Here is a 19,751-nt window from a genome sequence, read left to right on the forward strand (position 1 = left end):
TTTCCTTTGGGTAAATTCCCAGGAGTGGGATGACTATGTCATATGTTATATCCATTTTTGGATTTCTGAAGAATCTCCAAAATGTCTTCCATAATGATTGTGTTAGTTCACATTCCCACCTAAGTGTATTAGGGTATATTTTGCCTACATTCTTGCTAATATTTATTTGGAGGGGCACTTTTGGGTGAAAGCCATTCTTACTGGGGTGAAGTGAAACCTCATTATGGTTTTTATTTTCATTTCTCTTGTGCAAATCTTGTTGCCTTGGCTTTGGTTCTAGGTGAACCCAGGATTGTAGTGTCTGAGTGAGTCCTTTTATTTTAGTGGCTGTCAGCTGTGTCTGTTAGTAACACAATGGTCTAGTCAGCTGCAGTTCCTAGGGATGAATAAGTGTTTCTTTGGGTGTGCATCTTTGGTCCACAGATTCTGTGTTAGTCTCCCTGATGATTGTGATAGCCAAGGGCTTGTTCTTGGTGCTGAGGAAGATGAGGATGGCTGGTCCTTGACTTACTGGCAAGCTTGAGTGATACTGGGATTTGTGGCACTGATTTCTGTGGCTTTAGGACTGTGCGATATGGATTGTCCCTTCCTCAGTTCTTGGTAAGAGAGTCCAACTGGTACTTTGTTGAGTAATAACAACAACCCTAGTCCTAGGACTAGGTGTACAGGTTTTACTCTGCAGAGTATGGGTCCAGAGAGGAGGAATGCAAGCAGGTTCTTCCCTATGTCCACTGGGTAGATTTCAGTGGCACCCAGAAATTTACAATAAATTGTTACAGTCCTGGTCTTTCAGGTATAGTGGATCATTACCCAGATCTCCTGGGGTGGGAACAAACATTTTTATGGCCTGCTTCTGGTGGTAGCCCCCAGAAGCTAAGGTGATTTTCTCTGGCTCAGGTAGAGTATGTGAGTGTAGCTCTGCCCCCAAACTCCCACAGATGCAGGATGCAGGGATCTGTCTTTTACCTTACACATTGCCCTGACTCTACAGTGCTGGTAGGAGCAGAGCAGAGGCTCACTGTGTATCTTCTCTGCTCAGTGTCATGCTCTGCAGGAATCAGGGAGGGGAAGGAAGCAAGGAGGCTTCCTTGCTCCAAGCTCATCAGTTGCTCAGACCCCATCAGCTCTCAGGTTGAGGTAGGAAGTCAGTGGGTGACTGACTTTTTTTTTTTTACTTCTTTGTCTAACATTTCAGTCAGTCACTTCTCTGGAAAATAGTATTTCCTTTGTTCTGTTCATATCTCAGAGCAGCTTAAGTCATTATGGCTATACCCGATTCAGCCATCTTGGATCTCACCATGATATATTTTTGATTTGTAGCTCATCATTTATTCTGTTGTTGTAAATGTTGGACAGTGATTTATAAATATTATTTTGGTCAATACTGTCATTCATGTTTATGGTTGATGTTTTATTAGTTTCATCAATTACTATAAAATGTAAATCAATTTTCTAACATTACTTTTGAGGATTTTTCTTAAGTTTCTTTTTTTAGTTTTGTGGACTTTGTTTCATATCATTTGAGGTTTTGTTTTTAGGCACATTAGCATTTATAATGATATGATCAGCCTGATGTATTATCTGTTTATTATGATGAAAAGTCCCTGAGTATTTCTTTAGCCATATAAGACCCAAAAAATCATTTGGTTTGACCCTGCCAAGACAACCACAGGTGGTATTATTAATTCAAGGAGCTAATAACAAGCTAATTTTAAGTTGATAATTTTGTATGGACAGCACATAATGTTGTAATATCCAAATGGCCTTTGTCAGTAAAAAATGCTCCTATGTTCCTAACTCCTACTAATCCAAGTATTCATTTTGTATCATTTTATTTGAAAATGAACTGCTTCTTTTATATTATATTCTCATTTTCCTGTTCAGAAAATGTCTTTTGTATACTTCATGGATTAATGCTTTATTTATTTTTATTTACTTGATAAAAAATTAAGAGCTCTATCTGCTGTTTCACTCCCTCAAATACCTGCAATGGCTGGAACAGGGTTGAGGCTAAAGCCAGGAGGCTGGAACTCAATCCAGATCACTCATGTGGATATCTGTGACCCAGCTACTAGAGCCATCATCTGGCACTTACCTGGTGTGCATTATTATGAAGTTAAATCACAAGCAAGGTTAGGAACTTTGATATGAGATGTGAGCATCCAAAGAAGCAGCTTAACCCAATGAGCGAAAATACCTGCCCTTGTTCATCTCATATTTTACAGCAATTAACACTACATATAGGATCAAAGATGGAAGGATATTTTTTTCAGTGTAGTGAAGATTTCTTTCACTAATTTCTGAGGAGAAGTCAGCTATCATTCATACATAGCTGACCCAGTAGGCTGTTGTTTCTTTCACAACATTCAAGGTCTGTTCTTTGTATTTGGAATCCTTCATTTTATTTGCCTTTAGTAGCTTTCTATCTGTTGATTAAGGGGTCACTGAACATTTCAAATCTATAAATTGATGTTTTTTTAATAAAATTTGAGAAGCTTTTCACCATTTCAAAATACATATTTTGTTTTTCATTTATTCTCTTCCTACTGAAATTTATTGCAGTTATGAGGGACTTCACAAAGATTCTGGAAAGTTGAAAGAAAAAAGTTTATTTTAGTGCAAAAATGTTAGTAACCCATGCATAAAACTGGTCTATAAGTTCATTGAAAATGCATAAATGCATACTATAAAACATGATTCATAAAGGATATGGAAAGTGTGTATTTGTAGATTAAATTTTTTTTAACCAAAGTGAACTTTTCTTTTTAATTCTGCATTTTAAATGTTAGATTACTTTCTATATTGTTCCTGGACTTCTGAAGCTTTGCATATTTATGTAGTATCTTTCATTAATTAAAAAAGGCTTTTAGGGGGTGACACTGTGGCATGGTGGGCTAAGCCTCTGGCTGTGGTGCTGGCATCCCATATTGGTACCAGTTTGTATCCCAGATGCTCCTTTTCCAATCCAGCTTATGGCCTGGGAAGGCAGCAGAAGGTGGCCCAAGTGCTTGGTTCTCTGTACCCACATGGGAGACCCAGAGGAATCTCCTGGCTTCTGATTGGCTTAGCTCTGGCTGAGCCATCTGGAAAGTGAACCAGTGGATGGAGGAACTTTCTGTCTTTCATTCTGTCTGTAACTCTGCCTCTCAAATTAATACATACAGTCTTTAAATAAAAAATGTCTTTTGATCTATGTCCATCTTAGTCTCTTTGTGATAAGACTGTCAAACAGGTTATTTAGAAAGAAAACATTTTTTGCCAAAATGTATTTACTTTAAAATACTTTTTTCAAAATGTATGTACTTTCTCTTTCTGTTAATAAAAGAGAGAGGGAGAGAACAAGGGAGATTCTATCACCTGTTTCACTCACAATAGGATAATTTGGGACATGCTCAGGCTGACTTGCCCCAAGTGGTGGAGTTGGAAGCATACCAGGGGATTCCAATTCAATCCCATCGAGGTGGCATGTACCAATGCCATCTCACTGTTCCAGGTGATCAGTTTCAGTTCAGAGTTGGTCATGGTGGAGGGACTGGGAGTTAAAGGGAGCACATAGACAAGTCTAGTACCTGCTAATGCTAACCGATGGAGTAAATAAAGGGGAGAGTGATCCAACATGGGAAGTGAGATACTCAGCAGACTCATAGAATGGCAGATGTCCTAAATAGCACTCTGGCCTCAGAATCAGCCCTAAAGGCATTCAGAGCTGGCTGAAAAGCTCATGAGAGTATTTCAGGCATGGAAAGCCAAGACACTCTGGCAAAAGATCTCTGCGAGTGAGATCCCAGTGGAAAGAACAGGTCTTCAAAGAAGGAGGTACCTTTCTCTGAAGGGAAGAGAGAACCTCCACTTTGACTATGACCTTGTCTAAACAAGATAAGAGTCGGAGAACTCAGAGGGCTTCCATAGCCTTGGAAACTCATGACTGGAGCATAGGGAGATTACTGATGCCATAGACAGGAGTGTCAATTGGTAAAGTCAACAACAGGAGTCACTGTGCACTTACTCCTCATGTAGGATCTCTATCCTTAATGTGCTGTACATTGAGATTTAATGCTATAACGAGTACTCAAACAATATATTTCACTTTGTGTTTCTATGGGGGTGCAAACTTTTGAAATCCTTACTTAATGCATACTAAACTGATCCTCTGTAAAAAAAACAAAGAAATTATCAATTCCCAACTTGACTCTCACTGGGATTAAACATGACAATAGGTCTGCTCTGATTTCATCATCATTAAAAAAATCATCTATTATTTTTCACTTTATGTTTCTGTCGGGGAGCAAACTGTTGAAATCCATACTTGATGTGTATACTAAGCTGATCTTCTGTATATAAAGAGAATCGAAAATGAATCTTGATGTGAATGGAAGGGGAGAGGGAGTGGGAAAGGGGAGGGTTGTGGGTGGGAAGGACGGTATGGGGGGAAGCCATTGTAATCCATAAGTCGTACTTTGGAAATTTATATTCATTAAATAAAAGTTAAAAAAAAAAGGAGTTACAACAGCCAGAACTGGGCAAGGCCAATGCCAGGAGCCAGAACCTCCATCTGAGTCACTGCATGTGTGTCAGGAACCCAAGTACTTGGGCAATTATACATTGCCTTCCTACATGCTTTAGAAGGAAGCTGAATTTGAAGTTGAGTAGCCAGGACTCAAATCAGACTCTATGAGATGAGAGCTTCACCAGTGGTGACATAATATGCTGTGCCACAAGACCAGCCTCAAGAAAACAGTTATTTCTTCTAGTCTGGGAGCTAGACAGTCTAAAGTCAAGAGGCCAATATAGAAAGACCATCTTCCTGCATCACAGTGTGGCAGATAACATCACACAGTAAGAGAAAAAAGTAGAAGTCTTTTAAAATTGGTGTTAAGCTGTTCTTTATGATAGCAACTTTTACTTTGTGGACTAAACTTGCATTGCGCTATTTTTTCCTTTTCCTACAAATAGGTTTTCACTGTAATACTGTTACATCTATAGAATTTAAATAGCTTATCAGTCTTTATCTAACTTTATATGATTTGTAAATACTGGAAGATACTTGGAGATTCTTTAGGTATCTTGTCTACTACTTTCAACACCTAACTTAAATTTCTTCCTAGTTTTTCTGTCCTTGAGTATAAGTCAGATTTTCATTTTTCCCCCAAGTATAATGATTTTGAATTTTATCTTGAGTATTGTAAGGCATATGTTGCAGAAATTGTGAATACTGTAATATTCTTCAGAATGATTTGCTTTACATTAATTTGCTGTATTAAAATTCTGAACTCCATATTCTTTGCAGTGATCAATAAGTCCTTGCTTCTCATAGTGTCAGTTTCACTTCTACAGGTTTCCTTTTAGGTGCTCAGTTAGTTGTCACAGATTAGGGAGAACATATGCTATTTGTCCCTTTTGGGCTGGCTTATTTCATTCAGCATGATGTTTTCCAGATTCCTCCATTTTGTTGCAAATGACGGAATTTCATTTTTTTATTTCTGTGTAGTATTCTATAGAGTACATGTCCCATAATTTCTTTATCCAATCATCTGTCGATGGGCATTTAGGTTGATTCCATGTCTTAGCTATTGTGAATTGAGCTGCAATAAACATTGAGGTGCACACAGCTCTTTTATTTGCCAATTTAATTTCTCTTGGGTAAATTCCAGGGAGTGGGATGGCTGGGTTGTGTGGTAGTGCTATATTCAGGTTTCTGAGGAATCTCCAAACTGACCTCCATAGGGGCTTTACCAATTTGCATTCCCACCAACAGTGAATTAGTGTGCTTATCTCCCGACATCCTCGCCAGCATCTGTTGTTAGTGGATTTATGTATGAAAGCCATTCCAGTCAGGGTGAAGTGAAATCTTATTGTGCTTTTGATTTGCATTTCCCTCATGGCTAGTGATCCTGAAAATTTTTTCATGTGTCTGTTGGCCATTTCAATTTCCTCTTTTGAAAAATGTCTATTGAGGTCCTTGGCCCATCTCTTAAGTAGGTTGTTTGTTTTGTTGTGATGGAATTTCTTTATCTCTTTGTAGATTCTGGATATTATTCCTTTATCAGTTGCATAATTTGCAAATATTTTCTCCCACTCTGCCAGTTGCCTGTTCACTTTCCTGACTCTTTATTGTGAAGTACAGAAACTTCTCAATTTGATGTATTCCCAGTTGTTAATTTTTGCGTAGGCTTCCTGTACCTCTGGGTTCTTTCCAAGAACTCTGCCAGTGCCAGTATCTTGCAGGGTTTCTCTGATGTTCTCTAGTAATTGGATCATGTTGGGTCATACATTTAGGTCTTTAATCCATGTTGAGTGGATTTTTTGTAAGGTGTAAGGTAGGGGTTTTGCTTCCTAATTCTGCATGTGGAGATCCAGTTTTTCCCAGTACCATTTGTTGAATAGACTGCTCTTGCTCTGGGAATTGGTTTTAGCTTCTTGATCAAATATAAGTTTGTTATAGCTGTTTGGATTGATTTCTGGTGTTTCTATGCTATTCTATTGGTCTATCCATATGTTTCTGTAACAGTACCAGGTGTTTTGATTATGACTGCCCTGTAGTATGTCTTGAAATCTGGTTTTGTGATATGTCTGGCTCTGTTTTTGTTTTCTAGGATTGCTTTAGCTATTCAAGTTCTCTTGTGCCTCCATATGAATTTAAGCATCATTTTTTCAAGATGTGAGAAGGACATCTTTGGTATTTTGATTGGTATCACATTGAATCTGTAAATTGCTTTTGGGAGAATGGAAATTTTGATTATATTGATTCTTCCAATCCATGAACATGATTTTTCCATTTTTGATATCTTCTTCAATTTCTTAAAATTTTGTAATTCTCATCATAGAGATCTTTGAATCCCTTGGTTAAGTTTATTCCAATGTGTTTTTTGTAGTTATCATGAATGGGATTGATATTAGAAATCCTTTCTCAGCCATGGCATTGTCTGTATATATAAGGGTGGTTGATTTTTGTGTATTGGTTTTGTAACCTGCTACTTTACCAAACTCTTCTATGATTCCAATAGTCTCTTGGTAGAGTTGCAGATCATATCATCTGCAAAGAGGGATAGTTTGACTCTTCCTTCCCAATTTAAATCCCTTTGATTTCTTTTTATTGCCTAATAGCTCTGGCTAAAACTTCCAGTATTATATTGAATAGCAGTGGTGAGAGTGGACATCCCTGTCTAGTACCAGATCTCAGTGGGAATGGTTTCAACTTTTCCCCATTCAGTATGATGCTGGCCATGGGTTTGTCATGAATCATCTTGATTGTAATGAAGGATGTTCCTTCTATACCTAATTTGCTCAGAGTTTTCATTGTGAAAGGGTGTTATATTTTATTGAATGCTTTCTCTGCATCTTTTGAGATAATTGCATGCTTTTTCTTCTGCAGTTTGTAAATGATTTATTGATTTGCAAATGTTGAACCATCCTTTCATACCAGGGATAACTCCCACTTGGTCTGGGTAGATGATCTTTCTGATGTGTTGCTGCATTCTACTGGCTAGAATTTTATTGATGATTTTTTTCATCTATGTTCATCAGGTAAATTGATTTGTAATTCTCTTTCTCTGGTGCCTCTTTTTTAGGTTTAAGGATGAAGGTGATTCTGGCTCTGTAGAAATCATTTGGGAGGATTCCCTCTCTTTCAGTTGTTTTGAATACCTTGAGAGTACTTGGAGTTAATTCTTTAAATGCCTGGTAGAATTCGGCAGTGAATCCATCCAGTCCTAGGCTTTTCTTTGTTGGGAGGGCCTTTATTACTGTTTCAGTTTCTGTCTTAGATATGGATCTATTTAGGTTTTCTATGTCTTCATGGTTCAATTTAGTTAGGTTGTATGTGTCCAGGAATCTTTCTATTTCTGCTAGACTTCCCAGTTTGTTGGCATACAGCTCTTTGTAGTAATTTCTGATGACTATTTCTTTGGTGTCTGTTGTTTCTGTTGTTACATTCCCTTTCTCATCTCTGATTTTAATGGTTTGGGTCTTCCCTCTCCTTCTTTTTTTTTTGGTTAGTTGGTCCAATGGTGTGTCAATTTTGTTTATTTTTCAAAAACCCAGCTCTTTGTTTTGCTGATCTTTGTAATTTTTTGGATTAAATTTTGTTGATTTCTTTTCTGATTTTAATTGTTTCTTTTCTCCTACTAGGTTTGGGTTTGGTTTGCTGTAGAGTTTCTAGATCCCTGTTATGGTTTGGTAGCTCATTTATTTGGTGCCTTTCCAATTTATTGATGTAGGCACCTATTGCTATAAACTTTCCTCTTAACAATGTTTTTGTGGTATCCCATAAGTTTTGATATGTTGTGTTGTTATCTTCATTTGCTTCTAGAAAGTTTTTGATTTCTCTTTTGATTTCTTCAGTGACCCAGTGTTCATTCAGGAGCATGTTGTTCAGTTTCCATGTGTTTACATATACTCTAGAGATTCTTGAGTTGCTGATTTCCAGATTCATTCCTTTGTGTTCTGAGAAGATGCATGGTATGATTTTGACTTTTTTGAATTTGCTGAGACTTGGGAAGTGAAACAGCTAATGGAAGATTTTTTCCCTATCTTTCTCTCCCTGTCATTCAGTCATGCAAATACATAAATACTTAAAAGGAGAGAAAAACCTCTAGAATTTTGGTAAAGGACAATGTTTCTTCAGGAAATGTTAACATTTTTCTGTATAGCTTGTGATTTGTAGCCTGATCTGTTGATCAATAGGATTACAATTTTCACTAGCTTAGGATATATTTCTCTGATCCTACTCCCAGTGAGGTCTGCAGTTACATATGTGCCATACCACTTGCCCATACCACTTGCTACCATCCAACACATCACTGAGTCTCCAGTACTTTCATCTGAGATCCCATATTAATGAGACCCATTCCAATGGGAGATATTTGTATCCTCAGCAAAATGAGAATGAAAAAATCTCTTTCCTCTGTAGTCATTTTTGGCATTGGATTTAACCTCCCATGCTACATATCTTCAGAATTTGGCAATTGACAATACACAAAAAAGGCATATCTGCTGATGTTTAAGTTACTAATTTTGTCATTCTACCTCTAAAAATTCTGCTGAGTTTTCTATTCTTGATTTTGAGCTTGCATAGTTTCTGGATATTGAGTTTCAGTTAGAATAGATTTTCCTAATCTAAGATTATTAATCACACACTGCATGTAATTCTAAAGTTGTTAAATACTCAGTGTGAACTGTGGGTTCACTTTTAATTTTATTTTGTGTATGTTTTCCACAAAATTTGCTAAAAAGTCTATAACCCCCAGCCTCTGTGCATTTCTTGCCCCCTTCCATGGACTTAGAGAGATCCATCTATTAAAGTGAACTGCTGTAACAGATGCTCTATTTGTTAGTGTCTCACAACAATTGGGTTGAAAAGTTAGGGTATAATTAGGTGACAAGTGACTCCCAGACACTGCAGGGCTTCCACATTTAAAGTGTGTTTCAGATCTCCTATTTTTCTTCATCCTGCTATAGTGACCTTTACTAGAAATGCTCATCTTTGTGATTGGAGAATATAGAAGCCATTGGACCAAGTAAAGCTCTCCTAGAAGTGACACAATTCATATCTACTGATATTTGCTGAGTGAGAATCATGTGAATTTGTGTGAGTTCTAGACTGGGAGTGGATATGTGATTTTCTCACAAGAAACAATACTGAAGTTGAGTGAGCAGTGGTCACCACACATCAGTTAATCTTATCTCACAAGTATCTTAACTTCATTCCATACCCAGAGAGACAAACTTAAAAAATATCATCTATTCTCAACTTTGAAATCAAATCCAAGTTCTGTGAATGATACCAGAAATGTATCATGTCCAGATGTGGCTTCTCTTGATTGTTAGACCTGTGTGTCATGAGCAGACAAGTGACTGCTTCGTTTTTAATCAGTGTACATGATTTAAAAAGGAGGAGGATAATCACGACAGCCATTCCTTTTTTATAATTTCATTTTAAAAATAATTTAGGAATTCTGGAGGATAGCAGCACTGTCTCATGGCAATATGACCATGCTGGGGATACATGTGGAGAGTGGCCTGTGCTGTGTACTTGAGACACAGACTTTGTTGACTCCATTCCATACCTTGGTAGCTCTTCAACCTTTTGTTTTCCAAGGAATCATTGTTTCTTCTAATAAATAGCTTTCTTTAACCATTATCAATATTATTTACATTACATCATTTTTCTTACAGGCAGAGTGGACAGTGAGAGAGAGAGACAGAGAGAAAGGTCTTCCTTTTGCCATTGGTTCACCCTCCAGTGGCTGCCGCGGCCGGTGCAGCCAGCGCGCTGAGGCCAGCACACCATGCTGATTGATTGCAGGAGCCAGGTGCTTATCCTGGTCTCCCTTGTGGGTGCAGGGCCCAAGCACTTGGGCCATCCTCCACTGCACTCCCTGGCCACAGTAGAGAGCTGGTCTGGAAGAGGGGCAACAGGGACAGGATCTGGTGCCCTGATTGGGACTAGAACCCAGTGTGCCAGCACCACAAGGAGGAGGATTAGCCTAGAGAGCCACGGCACTGGCTCCACATTACATCATTGACCAGGACTGAATAGAGCATGCTTACTATGGGCTGGGCTGCCTTGTTGGCTTCCTTCTTGTTTATAATATAACTTCTTTATCTTCTGGCACTTTTGAAGTAAATTTGGTTGTTTCTGACAGTATAACCCTTTAGAATGTGTGTGTTTGTGTGCATTTGTGTGTGTGAGTGTATTTGTTATTCCAGCCAGTTGTCAGCCTTCTGAAACATGACATTTTGTCTGGTTATGTTACTAGTGTTTTAGCATGTTTTTTAGATGTACCTTGTGATCTCCTTCCTGTGATTTTGAACAATTGAAAATTCTATTGAGAACAACTACTTCATTTACATGATTTAGCAATAGCTGTCATGGTCATAACCTTAATTTTCAAGTTAACATGGATTTCAGTATGAATGTTTTGGCTTTCCAAATTGTTTCTTACTGTATATTTTACTTGTAAGATTAAAAAAGGCAGACTTGAAAACCTTATAATAAAAGCCCAAATGAAAATGCTTTGAGAGTTTTCCATTCCTATGCATCCTCAAGTTTCTGGTTTCTTCCTCTTCCCTTTATCTCTTTCTTGTATGATTTGGATACTTTTATGAGCTCAGCATTTTCCTGTAGACATATGAAGTAGAGTGAACTATACCTGATACATGTTACTGATATTCTTTTTCCTGCTTCAAACTCTATGTCCATGATGTAAATATTATTTGACCTATGGCCTGGTTACATAATTGTGGTAGTCATTAAGTACACACAAAAATTTATCAAATAATTAATGGAAAAATACATTAAAAAAACTATGCATAAATTTTAAAAAGTTTGCAATAAAATAAATGATCTGATAATACAGAAAAATTTATTTTTTAAGAAATTCCTCGTTCTCCCAATTGATGTTCAACATTTTCTCCTGTAACTCATCTAATGTTAATTCAGTCATATGCTTACATGTATGTCTACAGATTACAGTGTGGGCTCTTTTCAAAATCATTAGGAGAAAGAGCAGTTCCATAATAACGAGCATTCCATTGTACTGATTTTTGAATTATGAAATTAATATAGAAGCAAGATATTTTCATTGTAATTTTGCATTCTGTTGCCATATAGATTCCAAAATCATCCGCATCTTATATAAAAGGCATAGAAGACACACACAGAGAAATGCACTCCTAGTCTTTTTGTGACAGAACTGGCATGATGAACAAAAAAAAATGTGCTGTTGCAGATGTTGGTGTCATTTGAAGACCTGGCTGTGGACATCACTCAGGAGGAGTGGCAGTACCTGGACAGTTCTCAGAGGACTCTGTACAAAGATATGATGATGGAGACCTACAATAGCCTGTTGTTTTTGGGTGAGTGCTATTCCCCTCTCATGCCGAAGTGAAACAGTTACTTCCCATGTGACAAGCAAATTAATTGTTTAAAAGATTACATGGTGGATAAGCATAGAATTTGAGGCCAAGAAACATAAGGAAAGGATTGAAATCAACAATTTTGTTTCACAGCCCCTGTGAACAAGCTGTTGTCTTTCAAAACTCTAACATAATGATATGATGACACCCAGCATTATTTCCCTTTAACAGGGTACTGCAAAAGCAAACCTGAGGTGATCTTCAAGTTGGAACAGGGGGCAGAGCCATGGACAGTGACAAAACCCCTAAATTGGAGCCTGTCAGGTCAGTCAGCACACATGGGACAGGGAGACTGGGATGGAAAAGATCTCAAGGAATGTTGACTGGGTAGAGCATTTCTCATTATTTATCCCAAGTCCCAGTCCTGAGAACAGCTGATATGATGCATCATCTGCTTGTTGTTTTGCTCTGGGTGAATATTTTGTCAGAACTACCAACAATGCAATCAATTTATTTTTAAAATTTTATTTATTTATTTATTTGAGAGGTAGAGTTACAGACAGACAGAGGGAGAGATAGAAAGGTCTTCCATTCACTGGTTCACTCCTCAGATGGCTGCAATGGCCAGAGCTGAGCTGATATGAAACCAGGAGCCAGAAATTTCCTCTGGGTCTCCAAGATGGAGAGCACTTGGGCCGTCTTCCACCACTTTCCCAGGCCATTAGCAGAGAGCTGATTTGAAGAGGAGCACCTGGAACATGAACTAGTACCCATATGGGTTGTCGATGCTGCAGGCAGAATTTTAGCTTACTGTGCCATAGTGCTAGCTCCATTGCAATCAATTTCTGCCTGTAATGAGACTAATTTTTAGGTTAAATACATCCCCTGTATTCAAACTTGTCCTTCTTCCTACTGTCACATCCTGTTTTTCTTCAGATGTTTATTCTTTTTTTTTTTTTTTTTGACAGGCAGAGTTAGAGAGGGGAACAGAGATAAAGGTCTTCCTTCCATTGTTTAACTCCCCAAATGGCTGCTCCAGCCAGTGTGCTGTGGCTGGTGTGCTGCACTAATCTGAAGCCAGGAGCCAGGTGCTTCCTCCCGGTCTCCGATGTGGGTGCAGGGCCCAAGCACCTGGGCCATCCTCCACTGCCTTCCTGGGCCACAGCAGAGAGCTGGACTGGAAGAGGAGCAACCAGGACAGAATCTGGCACCCCAGGCAGGACTAGAACCTGGGGTGCCAGTGCCACAGGCAGAGGATTAGCCAAATGAGCCATGGCACTGTCCTATTCATGTATTTATTCTATCAATGCTTATAAAAATTGGATCGCACAGAGGAACTGATTTCTTATGAGTTGCAGAAATTTAGTTCCCACTCATGGTTTTGACCAGGCACAGGCCTTACTGTTGCACAAATTTGAGTACTGAATTAGTGAATGTGAGCTTTCTCATTGTCTCTTTCCTCTCCCTTTTTCTGTCTTTTTTTTTAAGATTTATTGATTTGAAAGTCAGTTACATGGAGAAAGAAGGAAAGGCAGAGAGAGAGAGGTCTTCCAAGTGCTGGTTCATTCCCCAGTTGGCTGCATCTGCCGCCAATCTGAAGCCAGGAGCCAGTAGATTCCTCTGGGACTCCCACATGGGTGCAGGGCCCAAGTACTTCTACTGTACATCTTCTACTGCTTTCCCAGTCAGAAGTGGAGCAGCTGGGACTTGAACTGGTACCCACATGGGATGCCAACACTGCAGGCAGTGGCTTTACTCGCTATGCCATAGTGGCATCCCCTCTCTCCCTTTTTTCTGTCTCTGATTCTCAAATAAATGAGTAACAAAATAAATGGCCATTGCAAGCAATTGAAAAGTGAATGAGTGAATGGGCTTTGTTTGTCTGTCCCTATCCCTGTAGTTCAAATAAATAAATCATGAAGAAAATGGGATTCCAGTGTTGCAGCAAGCAGGTTAACATGCTATAATACTTTTCCTGCTCCTTTTATAATATAATTATAATATAAAAGTTTAGAAATGCATAAGAGAGTCAGTTTTCTGTAAAAATGGGATAATTTTGAGCATCTAGCACAAGCATTAAAAGCCATAACTTCAAATTTTAGAGCAAGAGTGTATACCAAGAACTCAAAGAATACCAAGTATGCTGGTTTCATAATGAGGTTGAAGTACTTCTCAAAGAAGGTGAACATAATCCTAATGGAAGAACATATTTCCTTAAATTGATTGGAAAGCATACAAAAAATGATGTATGGGACATTTATGGGCCTTCTGTGGTACTGAGAATCTGAAGATACTAGGTTTTCTTAGGAATCTGTGGAAACCTGTCATCATAATGTGCATATAAAAGATTTGGGAAGGGCTGAGATTGTGACAGTATGTTGAACCACTTCCTGTAATGACAGCATTTCATATGGGCACCAACTTGAGTCCTGGCTGCCCCACTTGTGATGCAGCTCCCTGCTACTGTGCCTGGGAAAGCAGCAGATGTTTCTTTGCACATATCTGGGAGACTCATTTGGAGTTCTGTGCTCCTGTCTTTACCCTGGTACAGCCCTGACCATTGCAGCCATTTGGGGAGTGAATAAGTGGAAGAATACTCTCTCCATCTCTCTTTGTAACTCTGTCTTTAAAAAAAATAAATCTTTTATAAAAGTTTTTTTTATTTATTTGAAAGAGAGAGAGAGAGGTAGAGACAGAGAGAGAGAGGTCTTTCATCTGCCAGTTCACTCCTAACTGACTGAAATGCGTGCAGCTGAATCAATATGAAGCCAAGAGTCCAGAGTTTCTTCTGAGTCTCCTATGCAGGTACAGGGACCAAGTGACTTGGGCCATCCTCTGCTGCTTTCTCAGGCACATTAGCAGGTAGCTGAATCTGAAGTGGAGCAGCTGAGACTTGGCACCCATATGGGATGCTGGTGCCACAGGGCAAGGCTTTAACCCACTGCACTACAGCACCAGCCTCTAAAATAAACAAATCTTGAAAACATTTAAAGGAGGTGTTTTTGCTTAAGAAACCCCACAGATCTCTATAGCCATTCCCCTGGAAAAACTGAACATGCAGCAACCAAAAAATGGATGCCGTTTCTAAGTTATGGTCCTGCCTAGGGGATACACACATGTCCTCTTCTGGTACCTATAAGTAAGTGATCCAATGAAGTTTTCCCATCTTCAAAGCTGAATGATTAAGGAAGCAAGAAACCTCACTTTTATAAGAAATGATGATGGTTGCTGGGAAGTTTGCAGCTTATTACTCAAATAAGATAGTTGGTAAGTATTTTTACTAAGTGTTTCTCAACTTTTATAAATATTTACTTAGTTATGAAAATGTTTATTAGGTTCTCCTTGCAAGGCAGAATGAAAGTAACAGAGAAATAGAGAATGAGAGAAAAGTCCTCCATCTACATGTTCATTGCCCAAATGCCTGCTACAGTAAGAATGAGGCCAACCTGAAACCAAAAGCCAGTAAATCTGTTTGGGTCTTTTAAGTATGTGGCAGGCTCCAACACACTTAGAATCATCATTGGTTGCCTGCCAGGACACATTAGCAGGAATCTGTATTGGAAGCACAGTAGCCAGGACTCATCTGGTACTAATGTGGGATGCATGTATCCTCAGAAATGGTTTGACCCACTGCCTGACATCACTTGCCCCCTCTCTCCACTTAAAACATTTAACATAGTTAAATGTATGAATTTGGGAAAGCTTCCTTTGTTTTATTACCTTAGTGTATTATGAAGAAAAAGATATATAGGGCAACACTGAATACCTTTTACTGACCTATTCAAATGCTATTCCACTAAGAAATTGCATTGCTTTTACTTGAACATTCTACAAGTAACATTTAGATATGGTTCATGGATATAGTATTTTTTTTTCTCATTTCAGCCCACAGAAGGGATGACCTATTGGGAACCAACTGGAAAAGTCAACAAATAAATTTGAGGCAAGTTGTAATCACAAACAACAACTTAACACACAAGAGAGTTAAATTAAAAAGCAACACTTAGCTGGTGCCGCGGCTCAACAGGCTAATCCTCCGCCTAGCAGCACTGGCACACCAGGTTCTAGTCCCAGTCAGGGCACCAGATTCTGTCCCAGTTGCCCCTCTTCCAGGCCAGCTCTGCTATGGCCAGGGAATGCAGTGGAGGATGGCCCAAGTGCTTGGGCCCTGCACCCCATGGGAGACCAGGAGAAGCACCTGGCTCCTGCCTTCAGATCAGCATGGCACACCAGCCGTGGCGGCCATTGGAGGGTGAACCGATGGCAAAGGAAGATCTCTCTGTCTCTCTCTCTCTAACTGTCCACTCTGCCTGTTAAAAAAAAAAAGCAACACTTAATTTAAGCTCAGGCCATATTTTTACTGAAAGCTGAGACATATAATTTATTTCACAATTTGCTTCTCCCTAGGAGGCCTGATGAGATGCGAGCTGCAGAGAAATCTGATGGCACTAATGTACCTGGCAACTCAAGTGAACGTTGGGAGCCCATCAGGCAGCCTCACAAGATTCAGCCTTTTCAGCAGGTGTTTGAACACAGTGTAAAAGGCAAAGGGTTCAACAGGAAAAGGGTGTTCTTTACAAATGAAAGGGATCATATGGGAGACACCTGTAATAAGTCAGTTGGCATTGTAGGAAAGACAACTGAACATGTAAAGAACTTTCCAGAAAAAGTCCTACCTCAGTAAACCTCAACAAACACACACAGGAAAGAAACTTTATGAATCTTTTGAGTATGAGGAAACTCTCATTTACAAATCAGATTTTATCACAAGTCAAAGAACACATACAGGAAGAAAAACCTATTCTTGTAACCCCTGTGGAAAATCTTTCAATTGTAAATCCTGCCTTTCTATCCATCATAGAACTCAGAAAGGGGAAAGGCCCTCTGGGTGCAATGAATGTGGGAAAACCATTTACCCGAGGTCAGATACTACAAATCACATGACTCACACAAGATACAAATCTTTGACATGTAAAACATGTGGCAAAGCATTTTATTGGAAGTCGCAACTCATTCTACATCAGAGATTTCACACAGGGGAGAAACCTTATCAATGTAATACATGCGGAAAAGGCTTTCATTGGAAAACAATCCTTATTTCACATCAAAGAATTCACACAAAGGAGAAATCTTACAAATGTGATATATGCAGAAAAGCCTTTTTCTGGAAGTCAAATCTCACTGTACATCAGAGAATTCACATAGGGCAGAAACCTTATGAATGTAATAAAGGTGGAAAAGCCTTTATCCAAAAGTCAAATCTAACTTCACATCAGAAGATTCACATAAATGAGAAACCTTATGGATGTGAAATGTGTGAAAAAACCTTTCGCTGGAAGTCAAACCTTACTACACATCAGAGAAAATTCACACAGTGGATAAACCTTTTGAATGTAATACATGTGGAAAAGCCTTTTGCCAAAAATCACAACTCATTGCACACCAGATGATCCACAAAAAGGAAGAAAACTTATGAATGTAGTACCTGTGGAAAATCCTTTTTCCAGAAGTCACAACTCACTCTACATAAGACGGAGAAGATTTATAAATGCAAAATGTGTGGAAAACCCGTTTGTTGGAAATCACAACTCTTTACCCATCAGAGAATGCATAGATCAGAGAAAATTTATGAATGCAATACATGTGGAAAAGTCTTTTGTAATAACTCACAACTCATTACACATCAGAGAGTTCACACAGGGGAGAAACCTTATCAATGTGATGAATGTGGAAAAACATTTTCTCAGAATTCAAACTTCAGAAGGCATCAAAGAACTCACATGTAAGAGATAACTTGTCAATGCTATGGATAAGAAAAGACTTTTTGCCAGAAGATACATCTCAACAGAAGGCAGAACTCACAAAAAGGAAAAAAAATACCTTTTAATGAAGTGATTATGTAAATTCCTGATGCCAGAAGTCAGTGTTAGGCACACATCAAAGAACTCACAGGTGAGAAAGCATGTGAATATAGGAAAACTTTCTACCATAAGCCAGATCTCACTATCAGGGATCTTAGAGGAAGAACTCTACAAAGGCAGTGGAAGTGGACAAAGCTTTTACTCTGAGGCAGATTTCAACAAGCATCAGCAAAATTATCCACAAAATTATTAGTACATAAAATAAGTGCTAGCCAAATTACTCAATATTATTCTGCAAAACAGTAATGAAGGTGGAAAAATACCTGTTTAACATCACATCTCTGCAGGTATTAGGGAATTCACATGAGGGTGTAACACTGTACTGCAGAGGCTGGCTATGCAGTCTTTGAAATCTACATTAGTCTCTGTGCCAAATAATCTGCTGTTTTGCCTGCACTTATTATGAGTAGGGGACGATATCCACATGTAATTTTTTGTAAGTAAATACTCATTCTATACTACTCAGTTTGAAATACAATCCTAACATTTGCAAAGTATTTGGTACAACTCTTTCACTGCCTGCACATGAGTCTTCCTCCATTTATTCTAGTACAGATCAGTAATGTGACCACAGTTGTGTTACCTCACATGCCAGCCATAATGCTGTACTATTAGAGTTGGATGTTGTTGTTTTTTTGTCCTAGGTAGGATTTGTCTTGTGGCTTTTTCAGTCATGTGAATCCCAGATTTGTGTGTAGACTGTCTCATTTGTCCATATTACCAATCTATTTATAGATTGAAGAGGATTCATAAGTATTGCTTTGGTGGCCAAATGTCCAAACTATCTTCCTGGGATTGTTTCTGGGCCAATGTTTAATTTTTTTTTCCATTAAAAGACAATGACAGAGCAAAACATGTACACAGAGTTCTTATATTCACTACTTCACTACCACAGATGGCTGAAACAGCCATGTCTAGGTGAGACCAAAGCCAGGAGGCCTAAATTCTATTTTAGCCTCCCACATGGGTGGTAGGGCCCCAAACATATGGATCATTAAGTACTAACTCCATAGGAGTATTAGCAATGTAGTGACAGAAACAAAGTAGCCAGGACTCCCAGCTAACACTTAAATATAAAATGTCAGCATTGCTCACAGCAGCTTAACCTGTTGTTCCACAGTGCTGGCCATAGTTCTTTTTATTTTTGTCCTTGTTTGTTCTGCAGCTCTCTTGCCTCTCTATTGTGGTTATGCCTGTTTGGAGTCATTTACCAATGTTCTGACTTCTGTTTTATTTCATTTTACTATCTGATGATATAGGCAGCTAGCCAGTGAGCTCTAGGAATAGAAAACTGCCAGCAGCATGTGTATTGCAGTCACACACTGTCCAAAACCCAGACCTTCCATACAGCATACAGGGTTTTCAGCTAGAATTATTTTACATGGCTCCAGGCTCATCACACACACTCCCATCAAGAACCTGAGCCTTAATTCATGATGTTCTGGATTCATATTTCTTAGAATAAAGCATATGTATTCCAGTTACCAATGCACTATAAACCCATCCTGCTTTTCCCCCCAAAGAAACCTTTCATTCAACTATAACAAACTTCATGCATTTGTTAAGTACAACACTCTTGCACCCATACTCCAGTCCCTCCTCATCCGCTGTCTCCCATGCACAGTCCCATTTTCCAAGATTCATTTTCAATTACTTAATGAACAGAAGACCAACTCTAAGTAAAGATTTCAACAACTTGCACACACACAAAATTGAGAACAAGTTTAACTCTCATAATACAACTCATTGAGGATAGAAGTTCTGCATAGGAAGTTAGTGCACAGTGATTCCTGTTGTTAATTTAACAATTAACATTGCCTGGGGCTCTTGACATAAACTGCCTGGGCTATGGAAGCCTTTTGAACCCTCAAACACCATCAGTATTTAGAAAAGGCCACACACAAAGCGGAAGTTCTTGCTTCAGAGAAAAGTACATCCTTCTTTGGTGACTTCTTTCCACAGGGATTTCACCCA

At 38.8% G+C, this 19,751-nt stretch overlaps 1 protein-coding gene across 1 annotated transcript in view; it reads left to right on the top strand.

The window, feature by feature from the left end:
- LOC149119440 (zinc finger protein 717-like) overlaps positions 1-19,702 on the top strand; it is a 117,413-nt gene extending 97,711 nt beyond the window's left edge. The window contains exons 2-5 of the mRNA XM_089325243.1: positions 11,730-11,856; positions 12,088-12,180; positions 15,742-15,799; positions 16,264-19,702. Coding sequence (XP_089181369.1) covers positions 11,730-11,856; positions 12,088-12,180; positions 15,742-15,799; positions 16,264-16,540 — 555 coding nt within the window. The 3' untranslated portion in view covers positions 16,541-19,702. The remainder of the gene's footprint in view (positions 1-11,729; positions 11,857-12,087; positions 12,181-15,741; positions 15,800-16,263) is intronic.
- Positions 19,703-19,751: the final 49 nt, after the last annotated feature.

The sequence above is a fragment of the Oryctolagus cuniculus genome, chromosome Y, assembly GCF_051225735.1.
Source record: "Oryctolagus cuniculus isolate XC-2025 breed Fujian yellow rabbit chromosome Y, ASM5122573v1, whole genome shotgun sequence".
NCBI lineage: Eukaryota > Metazoa > Chordata > Mammalia > Lagomorpha > Leporidae > Oryctolagus > Oryctolagus cuniculus.